This window comes from Lotus japonicus, chromosome 1 (genome assembly GCF_012489685.1).
Source record: "Lotus japonicus ecotype B-129 chromosome 1, LjGifu_v1.2".
NCBI lineage: Eukaryota > Viridiplantae > Streptophyta > Magnoliopsida > Fabales > Fabaceae > Lotus > Lotus japonicus.
The window spans coordinates 54,153,274-54,169,913 of record NC_080041.1 but is presented as its reverse complement, the minus strand read 5'-3'; the positions used below and the strand labels follow the sequence as shown (position 1 = coordinate 54,169,913).

The window sequence follows — 16,640 nt, the reverse complement described above, 5'->3', positions numbered from 1 at the left end:
AGATTAGGAACATCTTGTACCCACCCAAATTGGTGCAAAACTCGCTCCGGGAGATGATGGTGAACCATGTCGAAGTGGCAGATGAACCCAATGTATAGGCTGGCGAGATCAAACTGCCTAGCTACTCTTGACTGGTGTATGGTGTCCAATTCACCAATCTCGTAGAAAGGTCGTCCAAAGCACACCTTTTATGACGGAGATCCCTATTCCCCCTTTGCGGTTTCCATCGCATAACCCTCGGTAGATTTTCATTGTACTCGTGGTTCGACTTCCTATCGAACATGGAGCGCGGAAAGTGCTTAAAGATCCTGGCATGTACTCAAGCAAAATAAAGTTGTATTAGTTAAGTTAAAAATGCACAAAAATAAGTAAGAAATAAAGGGTACCAAAATCAAATTGTGTCAAACCTGAAACAGAGTCTTGTACCCTCCACAGGTGTTGATGTTGCCCTTGCGCTACCCTTTAGGTGATCATAAAATAAAGACTGATGCAGCTGCTCCCCCATGCATAATTGCCAACTTTAGAAAGATCTTGGAACAGCTGCAACTGGAAGTAAGAAGCCTCAACCTTATTGTTGCTCTTGCCACATAATAGAGTCATCCCCACCAACCGCAACAAGAATGCTCTAGCAGCTTCATCTAGAAAGTCCTTTTCCTTTTTCTCTACAACACTCAAGAGCCATGAATGATGAAGAAAGGCTCAATTGTTCAGATCGGTCTCATCATAAGCATCATCCTCTATCACACTAAGCAGCTCAACCAACACAACAATAACACCCTCCCGGGTGAGACCAACAAGCATAAAGAATTCCCCTGTGACAAGGATATGCAGCAAGGATGAAACGTCGTTGAGGGTAAAAGTCATCTGTCTGAAGGGAAAATGAAAGGACGACGTCTCAGGAGGCCATATCTCTACGAATGCCATTAACATAGAACCGTCAACGTGAGGCATATTGCATGTCATTGGAGGTTCAAGACCGGCATTGCATAATGTTTGCCTAATATGATCATTGTAGTACACTGCTGGCCCTTGAAGATGTCTGTCATGGCAGTAAAATTTGATGACGTCTCGGAAATGCTCAGTTTGTGGGGTCATGCAATGCTTCAATATCTGATAGGCAACATGAGTTTTATAACTTGTCAGCAGAGACAAGTCAAAAGGCATCCCTTGGTAGTAAACCTCATTCTCTTCCTCAGACTCCTCCTCTTCTTCAGACTCATCATCATCATCATCATCATCACCACCATCATCATCATCATGATTTTCCTCCTCAGGCTCTTCCACAACATGTGGACCCTCTCTAGGTTGAGGCTCATTAATCACTAGCCCACGTGCACAGTTTTCTTCTTCTCACCTTTTGCGCTTGTTGGTAAATCCGCAAGTGTACGAATCCACCCGGTTTTAAATATCGAACCACAGGGATTGTGAGTGAATAGATTCGGTTTAAGCCTCGAGTTTGAAGGTTTGTTTTATTGAGGCAAACATATGTCGAAGTAGTAATAATGAAAAATAAAATATAAATTCAGAAATGAAACAGAAAATGAAAAGAAATAGTGATTTACTTTGGGTTCTTGCTCAACTAATCAATTCAAGCACATCATTCTAAGCACATGTTCTCATGAATCTCTCCTTGATGTTATAGCCTAAGCAACTACCTATCGATGCCTCGCATAGATAATTCTTTCAAACCAAAAGATAAGCCCAATTCCTTGTGTACTTAAACATTTGTTTGAAGCATAAAGATTATAAAGTTCAGACCAACAAACCTCAACCCTTCCTCTATTCCTAGTAGCCAAGATTGAAGGGGAAATCCCAAATCAGTTCCCTAATCTATAACAAACTTCCGTTCTAATTATAGAAAAGTATAAAGCTAGCACATGTTCTAACTTGAAACATAAAGCATGGATATGGGATTCAAGGAAAGAAGAAGAACATGTGGGAAAGAACTTAATATTATAACTCAAATATAAAAAGTCTTACAAGAAAACCAAAGTAAAGAAGAGAGATTAGCCTTGCCATGCTTGGCTAAGAACCTTGAACACAAGCTTGGAAGCCTTCTCTCACTCTCCTAGATGATCCTCTACCTCTGAAATTTTTACAAAGTATGAAAAGATATCAAAGATCACAAAAGAAAATGACTAAAATCCTATTTATAGGCAAAAATCACGAGTTTGGGCTGTTCCGGGCGCTCAGGCGCCAATTCAGAGCGCCTGAGCGCCAATTCCATGCTGAAAATATGGCCCCTGGAGGTAATTGGCGCCTAGGCGCCAATTCCAGAACCCTGGAAAAAGCAATTGGCGCCTAGGCGCCAATGGAGCACGCCTAGGCGCTCTGACTCGCTGGGAAACCTTTTGATCTTCATTTTAACTCCTCTTTACTCCTCTTTAAGCCTCTTTAAGCCTCCCTTCAATTCTCCAAACCTCTAGACACTCCATCTTCAGCTGTTACAACCTGAAAACTAGATGACAAAGCTAGGAAAATATCTAGAAATTCAGAGGTTAGTTTTGCACAAAGGCTCCAAAACAAGTGGAAATTGCCTATGACTCTTAAACTCTAATCAAATGCAACTAAAGCCCTTATAAAACTACAAAATTACTAAACTAATGCAAATGCACCAAAAAAAGTAAAAATGCATGAGAATGCATGAAACACTACATGAGACACAAGAAAAAGACTCAAAACCTACAAGGAAAAACCCTAAAAACATCATATAAACCCGGATCATCACACCACTATACTCAACGACAGCTCGTCCTCGAGCGTCACTAAGATTAGCTTGCCCTCAAGCACAAAGAATTGCTCCCAACACACATGCCAAAAGAGGGATACATTTTCAGAAAACCGGGGGATCAAGTAAATGCAGTTAGTTCCAAGAGAAAGATTCAACAATCAACTTCATGCTAATCTTAGATAAAGAAGAATTAGAGTCCACTATGAGAAGTATTTAGAACTAACATCCTAGCATGAGACAATTGTTAAGTGCACTGAGCACACAAGCAAGTTCATAGGTTCTGAGAATCATACCCTCAAGAGCAACTAAAGTTGACAATGCATTATTCATTGAGACTTCAGAAGGGTTGTAATGTTGGCTAGGTAAAGCACATGGTAGGTGGTCCCTAATGAAGACTAAGGTTGCACAAGATTTTGAGTGTGGTCCTTCATGAAAACCGGAGTTTAAAGCAATTGATACTTAGCAAACAAGTCTCTTAACCCCCTTTTGTTTCAGAATTTTTTCTTTTTTTTTTGGAACTCCACCCATTTCATGGAGCTCATTTTTTTCTTTTGACTTTTTTCAATTTTTTTCTTTGGGGCAAGAGACAATTGCATTTTTTATAAACTAGTTCCATTAAGAGTTAAGAACCACAACTCCCCATTGAATCCAACCAATCATCCAGCCCAATAAACAAGGTAACAATAGAATCTCCATAAGGCTCAAAAGGGTCAACTAGGGACAAATATATACAATACAAGCTCTGAAGTCCAAGAAAACCTACCAGTCTCAAAGATGCAAGTCTCATAGAGCTACTCTGAAGGGTGCACCAAATGAAACACAGAACCAAGAAGTGCAAGTGAGTCAGGATCCTCCAGGGAAATTATATAGTGAAGGGTCAAAGATGGACCCTTGTGAACTCACATCAACTCTATCCTCAAGATAACACTTAGAAGACCGAAGTCTCTCCCTCTCTTTCCCAAACATACAATCACTCCCCAAAAGAAAGCACAAAGTATCCACTTAAAAACATTTTCAAAACCAGCATCATGTGAGTGAGCAAGACTTGGGAACATGTCATTTGAGTATAAGGAATAAAGACCAAGGTATAAAAGACTCTATATAACATTGCATGATAAAATTGGATAAACAAAATCTATAAAAGAAAAATATGCAAAAATGCATGGACTAAAACTCAGGGTAAGAAAAGAACCTCCTTCAAAGTGATTGAGTGCCTCCAAGTGTGTATCCTTTTTATTTCCTGAAACACTAAACATAAAACGTAAAACAGCAAAAGAAGATCCTAAGTATCAACTTATCAACTCATGACCAATGAATCTAATTAAAATTAAATTCACTAGTTGATTCACTCTAGGTCAGGTTCATGGAATTCCAAACCTCAAATCATGTTATAATTGATCAAGTCACAACAAGCACTAAGAACAAGAACGAATCAGTTAAATTGATACATAGGAACAAAACAGAAAAATAACATGGGTTGTCTCCCATTCAGCCCTAAGTTATAGTCTTAGGTGGACTATACTTCAAACTCGTAACTCAAACTAAAAATCACAAACAATCCCCGGCAACGGCGCCAAAAACTTGTTGGTAAATCCGCAAGTGTACGAATCCACCCGGTTTTAAATATCGAACCACAAGGATTGTGAGTGAATAGATTCAGTTTAAGCCTCGAGTTTGAAGGTTTGTTTTATTGAGGCAAACATATGTCGAAGTAGTAATAAGGAAAAAGAAAATATAAATTCAGAAATGAAACAGAAAATGAAAGGAAAGAGTGATTTACTTTGGGTTCTTGCTCAACTAATCAATTCAAGCACATCAATCTAAGCACATGTTCTCAAGAATCTCTCCTTGATGTTATAGCCTAAGCAACTACCTATCGATGTCTCGCATAGATAATTCTTTCAAACCAAAAGATAAGCCCAATTCCTTGTGTACTTAAACATTTGTTTGAAGTATAAAGATTATAAAGTTCAGACCAACAAACCCCAACCCTTCCTCTATTCCTAGTAGCCAAGATTGAAGGGGCAATCCCAAATCAGTTCCCTAATCTATAACAAACTTCCGTTCTAATTATAGAAAAGTATAAAGCTAGCACATGTTCTAACTTGAAACATAAAGCATGGATATGGGATTCAAGGAAAGAAGAAGAACATGTGGGAAAGAACTTAAGATTATAACTCAAATATAAAAAGTCTTGCCATGCTTGGCTAAGAACCTTGAACACAAGCTTGGAAGCCTTCTCTCTCCTAGATGATCCTCTACCTCTGAAATTTTTACAAAGTATGAAAAGATATCAAAGATCACAAAAGAAAATGACTAAAATCCTATTTATAGGCAAAAATCACGAGTTTGGGCTGTTCCGGGCGCTCAGGCGCCAAATTAGAGCGCCTGAGCGCCAATTCCATGCTGAAAATATGGCCCCTGGAGGTAATTGGCGCCTAGGCGCCAATTAAGCACGCCTAGGCGCCAATTCCAGAACCCTGGAAAAAGCAATTGGCGCCTAGGCGCCAATGGAGCACGCCTAGGCGCTCTGACTCGCTGGGAAACCTTTTGATCTTCATTTTAACTCCTCTTTACTCCTCTTTAAGCCTCTTTAAGCCTCCCTTCAATTCTCCAAACCTCTAGACACTCCATCTTCAGCTGTTACAACCTGAAAACTTGATGACAAAGCTAGGAAAATATCTAGAAATTCAGAGGTTAGTTTTGCACAAAGGCTCCAAAACAAGTGGAAATTGCCTATGACTCTTAAACTCTAATCAAATGTAACTAAAGCCCTTATAAAACTACAAAATTACTAAACTAATGCAAATGCACCAAAAAAAGTAAAAATGCATGAGAATGCATGAAACACTACATGAGACACAAGAAAAAGACTCAAAACCTACAAGGAAAAACCCTAAAAACATCATATAAACTCGGGTCATCAGCGCTCCGACCTCATGGGACGAATACGTGAGGGAGAAACAGCGGCTGATTGATCCTCATTAACTATTGGACGCTTGACATTCAGATTTTTTGTCCTCCCCATCTGTATCAAACACAGGATCGAGTTTATTTCAGATTATTTCAGTGTGTATACACACACTTTAAAGTGCGTAGGTCATGCACCTTAAAGTGCAATGTTAATGCACCTTAAAGTGCGATGTTAACGCACCTTAAATGTTAACATCGCAACATCGCACTTTAAAGTGCGAAATCTAAACCAGAACGCGAGAAAGGAAACCTAACTGCGAAATCGAGCGACAATGACGATGGATAGAGCGGCGGCGGAAGCCTCTGGGTCAACGAGGTGCGGCGGCGTCAGGCTCCCCTTCCTTAGGTGGCGGTGGGTCACTATGGCGGATGAAATGAATGTGTGGTGGGGGGTGGTGGTTGAGCCAAAATTTGAACGAAAGGTGGGGGTGGTGGTTATGAGAGGTTGTAAAGGAAGTTTTTTTTAAAGGGGTATTTTAGTATTTTCACACTAGATGAAAAAGAGGTGGAAATAACAATTACCTACAAAATTCTAACAAAATAGTCCCAAAGCCTCTCCTCATCTTTGGTTTGTTTGAGACTCTCCTGAAAACATATAGAACCATTAAATTAAAAATATCAACATAGGGGTCCGTTTGGTTTGTTTTTTATTTTTACTTTTTATTAGTATATTTTCATTAATCAGCATAAAAAAAATAACATCTTCATTAATAATTATACAAATAGGTAATTTCATTTTCACGCATCATTCACTTTGCTCGATCATTTTCACTCTATCTTTCACTTCAAATCACGTAATGATACAAGTGCACTTCTTCTTGATTGATTATGATAAATGGATATACAGCAGATGAAAGGAACAACAATATCATTCTTTAAGAAGGCCTTTACATATCTTTGACATCGTAACCACCTTAACCAAGTTAGACTTAGCTGCATCGAGCAATGGATCAGATTGCAGAGCTTTTTCAAAACAATACTTGGCCTCTTCCAACAGACCCTCAGCAACAAACACAAGACCTAGATTGTTGAATGCAGGAGCGTACCCAGGCTGCAGTTCAAGTGACTTTGTGAACATAGCCTTCGCACGTTGATATTTCTTCTCATGGCGATAGAATATTCCCAAATTGGACAGAATAGCATGTGCTTGTTGTTTTGTTGCCAATAACAAAGCTTGCTTATATGCCTTTTCAGCTTGTGATGGCTCTTCCGATAGTTGAAGTGATACACCTATACATGCATTTTTAACCCATGAACACACCTATAAAAGGGAATAGGAGCCTGTTTGGATGCGGACCAAAGAGCAGTCATTGAAGCTTATCCAGTGTTTTTTTAAGTAGATAAGCTTCAATAAGTACTCTTTAATCCATATCCAAACAGGAAAAACTAATGAAAGAGGGAGTCCAAGTACCAGACTACAATTGGCAACACCAAAAGCATACAACATTGAACATGAGAAAATGCAAATTCCTATTGAGAGAGAGAGAGAGAGAGAGAGAGTACCGAGGTTAGACCATGTATAGCTACAACCTCTGTCACAGGCAACAGCAGCTTTAAGGTATTTTTGTGATGTTTTGAATTGCTGGGTACAAAGACTATGAACGCCAAGTTGGTGCCACCGCACAGGATCATCTGGATCTTCTGCTACGGCCTAGTAGAAAAAGAATGGCATTTCAGATAAGCTGTGTAAACTGCACACCGTGCATGATAAGAGCCCAATTAGCAGGTATATACTTAAGAGAAAGCATGCGATAAATGGAGGAAAGTAATAAACTACCTGCTTTAAACTGCAAACAGCACGCTCTTCCATTTCTGTCAGCACATGCTGTTCACTTTCGTATGCTGATGATATCTCATGCTGAGCCTTGTGAACCATGGCAAGCCCAGCCCAGGCTGTTGGAAGCTCAACCAAAGATGAGTCACCATCTCTTATTATAGAAGCCATCTCATTTCCACCGAATGAAAGCAGTTCACTAGGATCTTGAGATCTTTCTGCCTCCTTCATTCGATGGGTAGCAACAGCATATCGGGTAGACATGCAATTAGGTTCAAGTTTTGCTGCCTACAAAGCAATGGCATCAGAGGGAAGGGGGAAAATGTAAATCACAATATACACATAGTCAAAAAGCTTCCGCAGAAGCTGATTTTTAAAAAATGTTAAAAATGACAGTAACACTAGCCAAAATGCAATACATGCATAATTAATTAGTGATTCCTGCTAATTTTAATATTAATTATGATACATAACGCATAAGAAAGGATGACAAAAAATTTGTTGCAGAGAATCAAAGATCAAAACATCTCCACCAAAAACAAGGACCAGAAAACCAATGAACAACCTCACAATAAATACGTTATAAATGACTGTAGCAAGGGTCCATGAGCACCTTCTCTAAACACTTGCTGGAACTTCGATGATCACCACTAATAGAAAATGCATAGGCAAGATTTCCCCAGATATGGGCTGATTTGACATCTGCTTTAATTGCAGCTAACAAACATTCCTTAGCAACATTAGCAGCCATCACCTGATCTGCTAAAGCACCTTCAGACGCACTTGCACCAGCACCTGGAAATAATGAAGATTCAATATGATGAAAAATGAAAACCATATTACAAAAACTTCTTCAACCACTTAATAATAGACAAATGAAAAATTGAGCGCATGGACTTTATAGTACCTGCTACTACTGAAGCATATTTACACAAAAGAAGGGCAGCATAATTGACCAAAGCTACGGGATGGTTTTGGTCTTTTAGAATCAACTCCTGAAAACATTTTGCGGATAATTCCAAATTCCCACTGCAAGGTAACACAGTAACAGTACTGAGGAACGATATGCACGGAGTAAAGACACATATAAACTCTTTTCAATTGAAGACACAAATGACATTTCCAAAATAATTCAATGTAATAAATATACAGCAATTTCCATTCAAACTTACATTTGAAGATAAGCTATCCCAAGATTTCCTAGACAATCGTAGTTCTCTGGAGCAATGGCTAACAACGATGACAAAACTGAGATAGCACTCTGCATATGTTTTTGAAGTTCACATTGGTGAAGGAAAAGGAAAAGTAGTCACATGACTCACATCTAATACTGAAACTGAAAGAAACATCATATATGCCTTGAGAACATAAAAGCATAAGGAAGAGAGCATAAGGTACTTGTACCTGCACACGACCAGTTTTAAGAAGGATAAAACCTAGTGTATTCCATACAGCTGCCTGTCTGATATCAAACTGCACTGACTCTTTAAGTTTAGAAAGAATTTCCTTAAGTTCGTGAGGTTCGAGTTCTTTATCTGAACTGTTTTCTGATGAGCTTTCGAGTATCAAGCACTATAAGGATTATAAAAAATGTCAATGAACCAAAAGATTAGAATCATTAATCTATCAAATCAAGGTTATTGCACCTGGGCATGGTGAATCTGAACTAAAGAAAGCAAATCTGGCCTCTCAATCTCAGTCTCAGGCCTGAGTAAGATCTCTTCTGCCTTCTCATAAACCAGTATAGCCTGCAAAAAAAAATTAATGACTCAATGAGCAAACATATATGTACAAAATCGAACACGTGAATGTTAAAGGACAACCTTTTGAGGCTGGTTTAATCTTTGGTGCATCAAGCCAAGTATAAAATGAGCATGAGCATTTTTGGGCATCTTCCTCGCAACATGAATCAAGCCCTACAAGCATGAACATATGTAGTCAGTAATAAACAAAAACAATAACAGCAGCAATAATGATGATAAACAACAATAAGTCTATAACAAAAACAATAACAATGGCCAACCATAAAAATATATTACTAATGTGTCAATATTGTATTTTTGGTTTTCCATCCTCCCTCTTTGCCACAAAAAACCATTGATCCAAACAGAGAAATATGGTGATAAGAAGGAAGCAATCTAAACTCACTTATGGTAAAGTTATTCATTGAACAGCTTGTATTCAACATGATTCATGGTCATAGATCCTAATATGGTCATAGAATAAACCCCATCATGAGAAACGATAAGCAAAACAATAAATGACCAATTGAGAGACATTAGTTAAGGCATAAATCATCTGAATTGAGTTGATATCTAAATCATGCTATTCTGCAAATAGAAATGAAGGACAGAGGGACATGATATGTTAGCTTTGGTGCCTCACTGGCTCACTTTGTCCCAAGAAATACAGCATTTTCCGTTACAATACATAATAGTTACATCAACTATTCATGTTCACCACTTGAGAAAAATATTAGGAATTTCATTTTAGATGATAACATAGGAACAAGCAAAATGCCTTTATCTTCAACAGGCATCCATCAGATCCTACACTGGATGGCTAGAAATATTTCAATGAATCATGAAAAACATGAGTGAAAAAAAAAAAAATCTCCATCTGCATTCCTACATATGATCCATCTACTAATGTATTTTACTGGAAAAAAAATACAGACGAAATATTTCTGTTCTGATTTCCCAGATAACATAATGATTGCCTAAATACTTCAACAAACAGAAAAAAATAATTCATAAAAGATATTCTGAGGTCTTTGATTCCGTGTTTACAACAAAAGGTAATATTTTTATTAGGAAAGATGGACTGACTCCAAGGTTGTTAATGGCGGAGCCAGAACCCGCCATATTTGACAAAAAATGATGCGGATTATGGTGGCATATGGGCCATGGTGGAGAGCCAAAAACCCGCCATGGCATATATTTGAAAACACTGACTGACTCACTAACTGAAATCCTTAAGCACAGTTCGACTGATTAACTGACAAATTTTGAGTTCAGCAGTGGGATAGTTTAGATAAAAGGGAATATTTTAATGATTTGTGACAGTGAACTCACAGTCTTCATGCTGCTAACTTTTTCCTCCCGGGATGAAGGAGCTCCTTGTACATGTTGATCAACATCTGCATCACCCCCACAATCAAGAGAATCTGTCTTGCTAGGTCTGGAGCGGCATTTCCCCAGTTTGTGCGACTTTTTACCTTCGCCTTCAGTACTATCAGTGTCTTTGGACAACAGACTCTTATCTTGACTGTTTTCGTCATTTGTCAACCTATACATGAATGCAAAAAATCAATAAATGACAGGAAGCAACAGAACTATATTCAGTATTAATATCAGTGTTGTCAAATCGCGATCGCGGACCATCGGGGTGAGCCAAAAATCCGCTATTTCGGCCGCTATTTAGCAGCGAATAGCGGGAATAGCACGCTATAGTGGGCAATAGCGCCGTCGCGATTAGCCAAAAATCCGCTATGCTATAGCGGAGAGCGGCGTAGCGCCGCTATAGCCGCTATTTGATAACACTGATTAGATAATTCATCTGAGAGTAGCAGGTCCCACCCATGGTAGTCAAAATCACGATCTAAATCGCTAAATTGTACGATTTTACGATTCGAGAGCACCCTGTGATTTAATCGCCATCTAAATCGCATTTGGCTAAATCAGTGCTAAATCGCACCCTAACTCCCTAAATCTCTGCAAATTTCACGGCTAAATCAGTGCTAAATTGCACACCAACTCCCTAAACTGGCTGTTTACTCTGTTCTAGTGTTTTTTTTTTCTCTGCTCTCCATTCTGTTTTTATTTGTGCTATTTTATATGCACGCACGCACATATATATAGGAAATGTACTAAATCTTATGACTTATCGATTTTACGATTTACATCCCCCTTCCCGATTTCGACTACTATGGTCCCACCCACTCCAACCAACTCAATAACATTTTTTCTGGAAAAACTGTGGGACGACTGAATGATTAATGATCAAGAAAATGGATTTTTTATGACAAAATGGATTTCAATGTAAGCCAGCTTTGGATCTCACCCAAGTCTTAAAAGAAATTGCCAATTGAGCAACAACCTCATTGCCATACACTATGTTTCATAAAATTACAAGTTATGATTCCAAAGGTCCTTTTACAATTTACAACAATTAAGTTATTTTTTAAAGTTAATCAGTTAGTTTGTTAGTCAGTTAGCAATTGCGTTAGTTACATTACATGATTCGTTGCATCAGTTTGCAAACACTGGTGTATAAATACAATTCCATTCCTAAATTCCAATTCAATCTGAATAAGAAAGAAAAAATAATGGAAAAAGAAAAATGGAAGTGAAATGAGAGGAAGAAAACCTGGTAATGATTTGGGGAGGAGGGAGAAGGGAAGAATCGTCGTCGTCGGCTTCGGCTTCGGGAGGATTGACGTTGAGGTCAGCCAAAACGACGAGCTTCGAAGTCGTTTGGTGTGAACTCTTCGAGTTCAAGCTCTGTTCAGCTGCTGCTCCTCCCAGCTTATCCGCCATTTCTCCTGTGTTTTAGGTTTCGCTTTCAGCATTCTCTATATGTAGTTATGCACCCTCAATTTTTTTTTTATTTTTTTGTGAGTTGAGTTGTGTATAGATTTCATTTGGAATTTTGGATAAAATATAAGTGAGACATTTTATTCAAAATTTGTTGTAAACTTGTAATGAAAATTGAAGTCTAACTTAAAAAAAAGGAGTCAATTTCTAAAAAGTGAAAACAAAATTATCAATATAATTTAATTAAGAGGTTATTAGAAATAAAAATATAAAACCCTTCATGTGGTCTTTATCTAATGGGTTAAGTTTTTCTGATAATTGATAATTTACATAGTATCTGAGTTTAGAGTTTTTATTATATATCGAAAAGATAAATTGCACTTTCCAGGGACTGGTCCCTAGACTTCCCCCACCCAACCCACATGTCCCTTAACTCTTACCACTTGAGCTATCATTCGGATACATCTAAGTCTAGAATTTGATTATTGTAATCACAATTCTTCTAATTAATAAAAAATAATATAAGCACATGCTAAGTGACATGTGCATTCTCCACGCATGCTTAGCCTAAATGAACAATCTCAAACGAGCTCTTGCTAAAAGGATGTGTTAAAAATAATAATATAAAACTATTTATATATATCTTACTCAACAACTTAAACTTTTAAGATAATAATTAATTTACAAGGATCATGTATATGTATATGTACCGTAAGTTAAGTATAAAATTCAAAACTCAACTTCAACATAAACACACGTTATTTACTATCACCAACATTATAACTTGTTCGCAGTGTAAATGTGAGTTTAGCGCAAAACATCACACCTTAAAATTGAAATGAATTTAAATTTAACATGTTTGGATGACCATTGTTCCAGGTTGTATGCTAATATTTGAAAATGAAGTTGATTTGTTTTGCATAAATTTCAACACTAACTACTTGTATATTTTTAGAAAAGAAAACCTTCATGTGTGACTGATGTAGGGAATTGAGTGGCGCAACGGAAAAAAAAATGGGAGCAGAAAAATATCCTCTTTACTTGGTGAGAACTTGGATAAAATAACTTCCAAGCAAATTCAACTCTAACGGTGACAGCAAATAGATGACAATAAAATAAAATAGGGATACAAGAAATTTTAATGTGGAAAAACATTCTCAATATTAGAAGTAAACAACCACGGGCACAAACCAGAAAGTAATCCACTATAGAAAAATAATGGTTACAAAATAATGTCCCCATGACATCAAAAGCTTCAACCAAAAAGGTGGAAATAAAACCCCCAAACAAAAATGGCAAATCACCCGAACAATAGAGAAGATAAAATCACAAATAAAAAGGGTTAAAATAAAAAGCTAATAGATACGAAGAACATACTAAAATTTCAGCCAAAACGAAGAACAAACGGTGAAACGGAAAATCTGTCAGTGACTCACGACGGCTGTGCTTCAAAACAACGTAAATCTTGTTTTCACGTTACTGTGTTGCGCCCTTCAAAATACAAGGGTTTTAACCATTTAAATAAAAAGAAACATGGGTTTGGCCCAAAAAATAAACCTTTAATTTTTCTTTCCAAAAAATAAAGTTGTGTAGTCCAATTAAGGAGGGGACCACCCAACACATCTCTCCTTCACTACTTAAGTGGGGTTAAACCTTGTCATCATAGGAATCATGCTGCAACTCTTGAGCTTTGTCCTCGAAAACGGCTTTGTCAACAAATAAATATCATCACCTTCGAGGTAAATATGAAGAAAATTATTCATCCATAGAAACTCCTTACAAAATTTAGTTGCAACGATAAAATCTGACTCTGCAGTGAATAGAGCAAAACACTTATGTAATCTTGATTGATATGTCAAATCTCCCCCTAAATTAGAGAGAACACAAATAATTGTATCCACCGCATGAGCCACCTCAAAATGAGTCACCATTCGGCTTGTATTGACGTCCATTGTTCAACACAAGATAAATCACCCCGAAAAGATTGGGAGGAGGAAAAACTCATCTTCACTTGTGAGAACCTGGACAAAATAACTTCCAAACAAATCCAACTCTAACGGTGACAACAAATAGATGACAATAAAATAAAATAGGGACATAGGAAATTTTAACGTGGAAAAACCTTCTCAATATGAGAAGTAAACAACCACGGACACAAGTCAGAAAGTAATCCACTATATAAAAATAATGGTTACAAAATAATGTTCCATGACATCAAAAACTTCACCCAAAAAGGTGGAAATAAAACCCCCAAACAAAAAGGGAAAAATTACACTAAAAAAAAGTGGAAATAGGAGACAGCAAAATAACCCACAGCAAAAGTGCAAACCACCCAAACAAACAATAGAGAAGTTATAATCCCAAATAAAAAGGGTTAAAATTAAGAGCTCACAGACACGAAGGACATACTAAAGTTTCAGCCAAAACGGAGAACAAAGTACCGAAAAATCTTTCAGTGACTCACAAAATTCTTCTCTACGGCGGTTGTGCTTCAAAACAACGTAAATCTTGTTTTCAAGTTATTGTGTTGCTCCGTTCAAAAAACAAGGGTTTTAACCCTTCAAATAAAAAGAAACATGGGCTTGTCCCAAAAAACTAAACCTTTATTTTCTCTCCATAAAATAAAGTTGTGTAGCCCAACTAAGGAGGGAACCACCCGACAACTGTTTCTTATGATTTGGATAATGTTAAAATATGTCAAGTTTGTGAATTTAGAGATGAAAATAATAGGAAGGCTTGGTATGTTGGAGATGGAGTGAAATTATAATATTCAAATAAGATAAAAATGGCAAAATGGCTAGCAAATGAATATCAATGACATGGATGTGGATAAGTAGGAAGCTTGATAAGATGAATTTTAGGTGGTTGAATAGTTACATTTGGGAGTTACTTCTTCTAATTTTCACCATTGTAGTTTACATACATCAAAATATGGTTGGTAGAAAGTAATGTAATAATTCATATTGAAGTTGGTTGCCAACATTAAGTTCTGAATTGACGGATGGTTGTCAGCCTTTTCATCCTTAGAGCAGTTGTCTCTAAAAACCCTATCGAAGGAAGATAGACTAGAGCCTTCATTGGAAATTCTAGAACTTGGGACAGAACCAAATTAAGGGAATGGCTTCGAAGCTGTGTAGTGGAGCATATCATTGTTGTAGTCCCACCAAATGCTTCGAACTCGAGAGACTTTATAGCAATGAGAGGGGATGCAAATGGGACTTTCTCCATTATATCAGCATACTCAATCAGCTCATTGGTCCCTCAAGGGAATCAAGAAAGAATGTACCAGCTTGCTTGGAGGTGGAAGGGGCCACAGAGAATCCGAATTCTTCTGTGGAATATTGCTTCTAATATCTTTCTAACAAATGAGCAGAGAGTTCACAAGCACATTGCGAGTGACTTCTCCTGCTCATGATGTCCCTTCATCTGTGAATCTACAATACATGTCCTTCGAGATTGTGTGTTCATTGAGGAAATCTTGTTACACATGTTGCCAAATGAACTAACTCGAATCTTCTTGATCGAGGCCGTACCCGATACAAATAATTAATTTTAAAAACTGTAGTAACTAGGAAGTGACTCCTAGGTCGTTTCCCAAGGATTATCGTTTCAACAAAGACTCAGTATTAAGAACGCACACACACTGGGGGGGTTTTGTGATTCAGTTCAAAAGATTAGCAGAAAGTAAAAACAGATTAATATGATAAGTAAAGACGGACGAATCCCTTTGTTCAGTATATCGCTGCTCAATCACGGGTATCTAAAGATCAATTCTTGTTATTAGTTTCCTAGTGCGTGAGAATTAATTAACTAAGCGATAACTAATTCACAGATTCCTAAACTAAGCGATTAAGAATCGTTTACGCCCTAATATGAACTATGCGAACATACATCATCTTCTATTTCGTGAACATAAGGAATTAAGCAAACCTAAGCCAGAAGTAGAGATGAAGAAAACTAATCAGGCGAATTCTATTAAGCACTATACCTCAAGAGCGCGATATACTTTGCAAAGGAATTCGTTCGAAAGGAATTAGCCTTCCATGGATGGGGCGAATTCAACAATTATATTGGAGAAGAGAATAAGGATTAAAAGCATAAAACCCTAGCAGAGCTCTCATATAACTGAAATTCGAAATTATATTGAATAATAAGCAGAAGGCAAAAGGTAATTGTTTCTCTCAGCACAAACCCTTAAATAAGAGCTGAGATCACAAATCCTAATCAAAATCAAATCCTAAAAGATAACAATAAATCCTAATAAATCCTAAAGATAGAGTTTTAAAATAACAACCTAAATAAGTTTGAATCTGAAAGATATCAAACTTAATTTATTCCGAAATTAAATCCTAATATTTCCTAAAATACATTCTTCACTCCAGCACAATCAAATCTTCATTCCGCAAATCTCCAAAATGCCCTTGATGTCAAATAAAACCTGAAAATAAGAATAACCGTAATTAGACCAAATAATAGAAATCTCTGTCAAGCAAGGTCAATTAATTACAAATAATCATTAATAATGACAAATTAAGGCTACATAAAATGGGTAAAATATTGCTCATCACTTCTTTAGTCTGGGAAGGGAGAACTGGATGTCCGCTAACTTAGATAACCATTGCCAACT

At 37.3% G+C, this 16,640-nt stretch overlaps 1 protein-coding gene across 1 annotated transcript; it reads right to left on the bottom strand.

Moving 5' to 3' along the window:
- Nucleotides 1-6,391: 6,391 nt before the first annotated feature.
- On the bottom strand, nucleotides 6,392-12,063 carry LOC130728335 (probable UDP-N-acetylglucosamine--peptide N-acetylglucosaminyltransferase SPINDLY). The gene is made up of 11 exons (XM_057579783.1): nucleotides 11,847-12,063; nucleotides 10,553-10,766; nucleotides 9,302-9,394; nucleotides 9,125-9,226; nucleotides 8,883-9,050; nucleotides 8,651-8,739; nucleotides 8,386-8,507; nucleotides 8,092-8,273; nucleotides 7,482-7,766; nucleotides 7,208-7,355; nucleotides 6,392-6,934 (listed from the first exon to the last, which is right to left on the bottom strand). Exons 1-11 carry the CDS (start codon nucleotides 12,014-12,016, stop codon nucleotides 6,573-6,575), a joined length of 1,935 nt encoding a protein of 644 aa, XP_057435766.1. The 5' UTR covers nucleotides 12,017-12,063; the 3' UTR covers nucleotides 6,392-6,572.
- Between the last annotated feature and the right edge of the window lie 4,577 nt (nucleotides 12,064-16,640).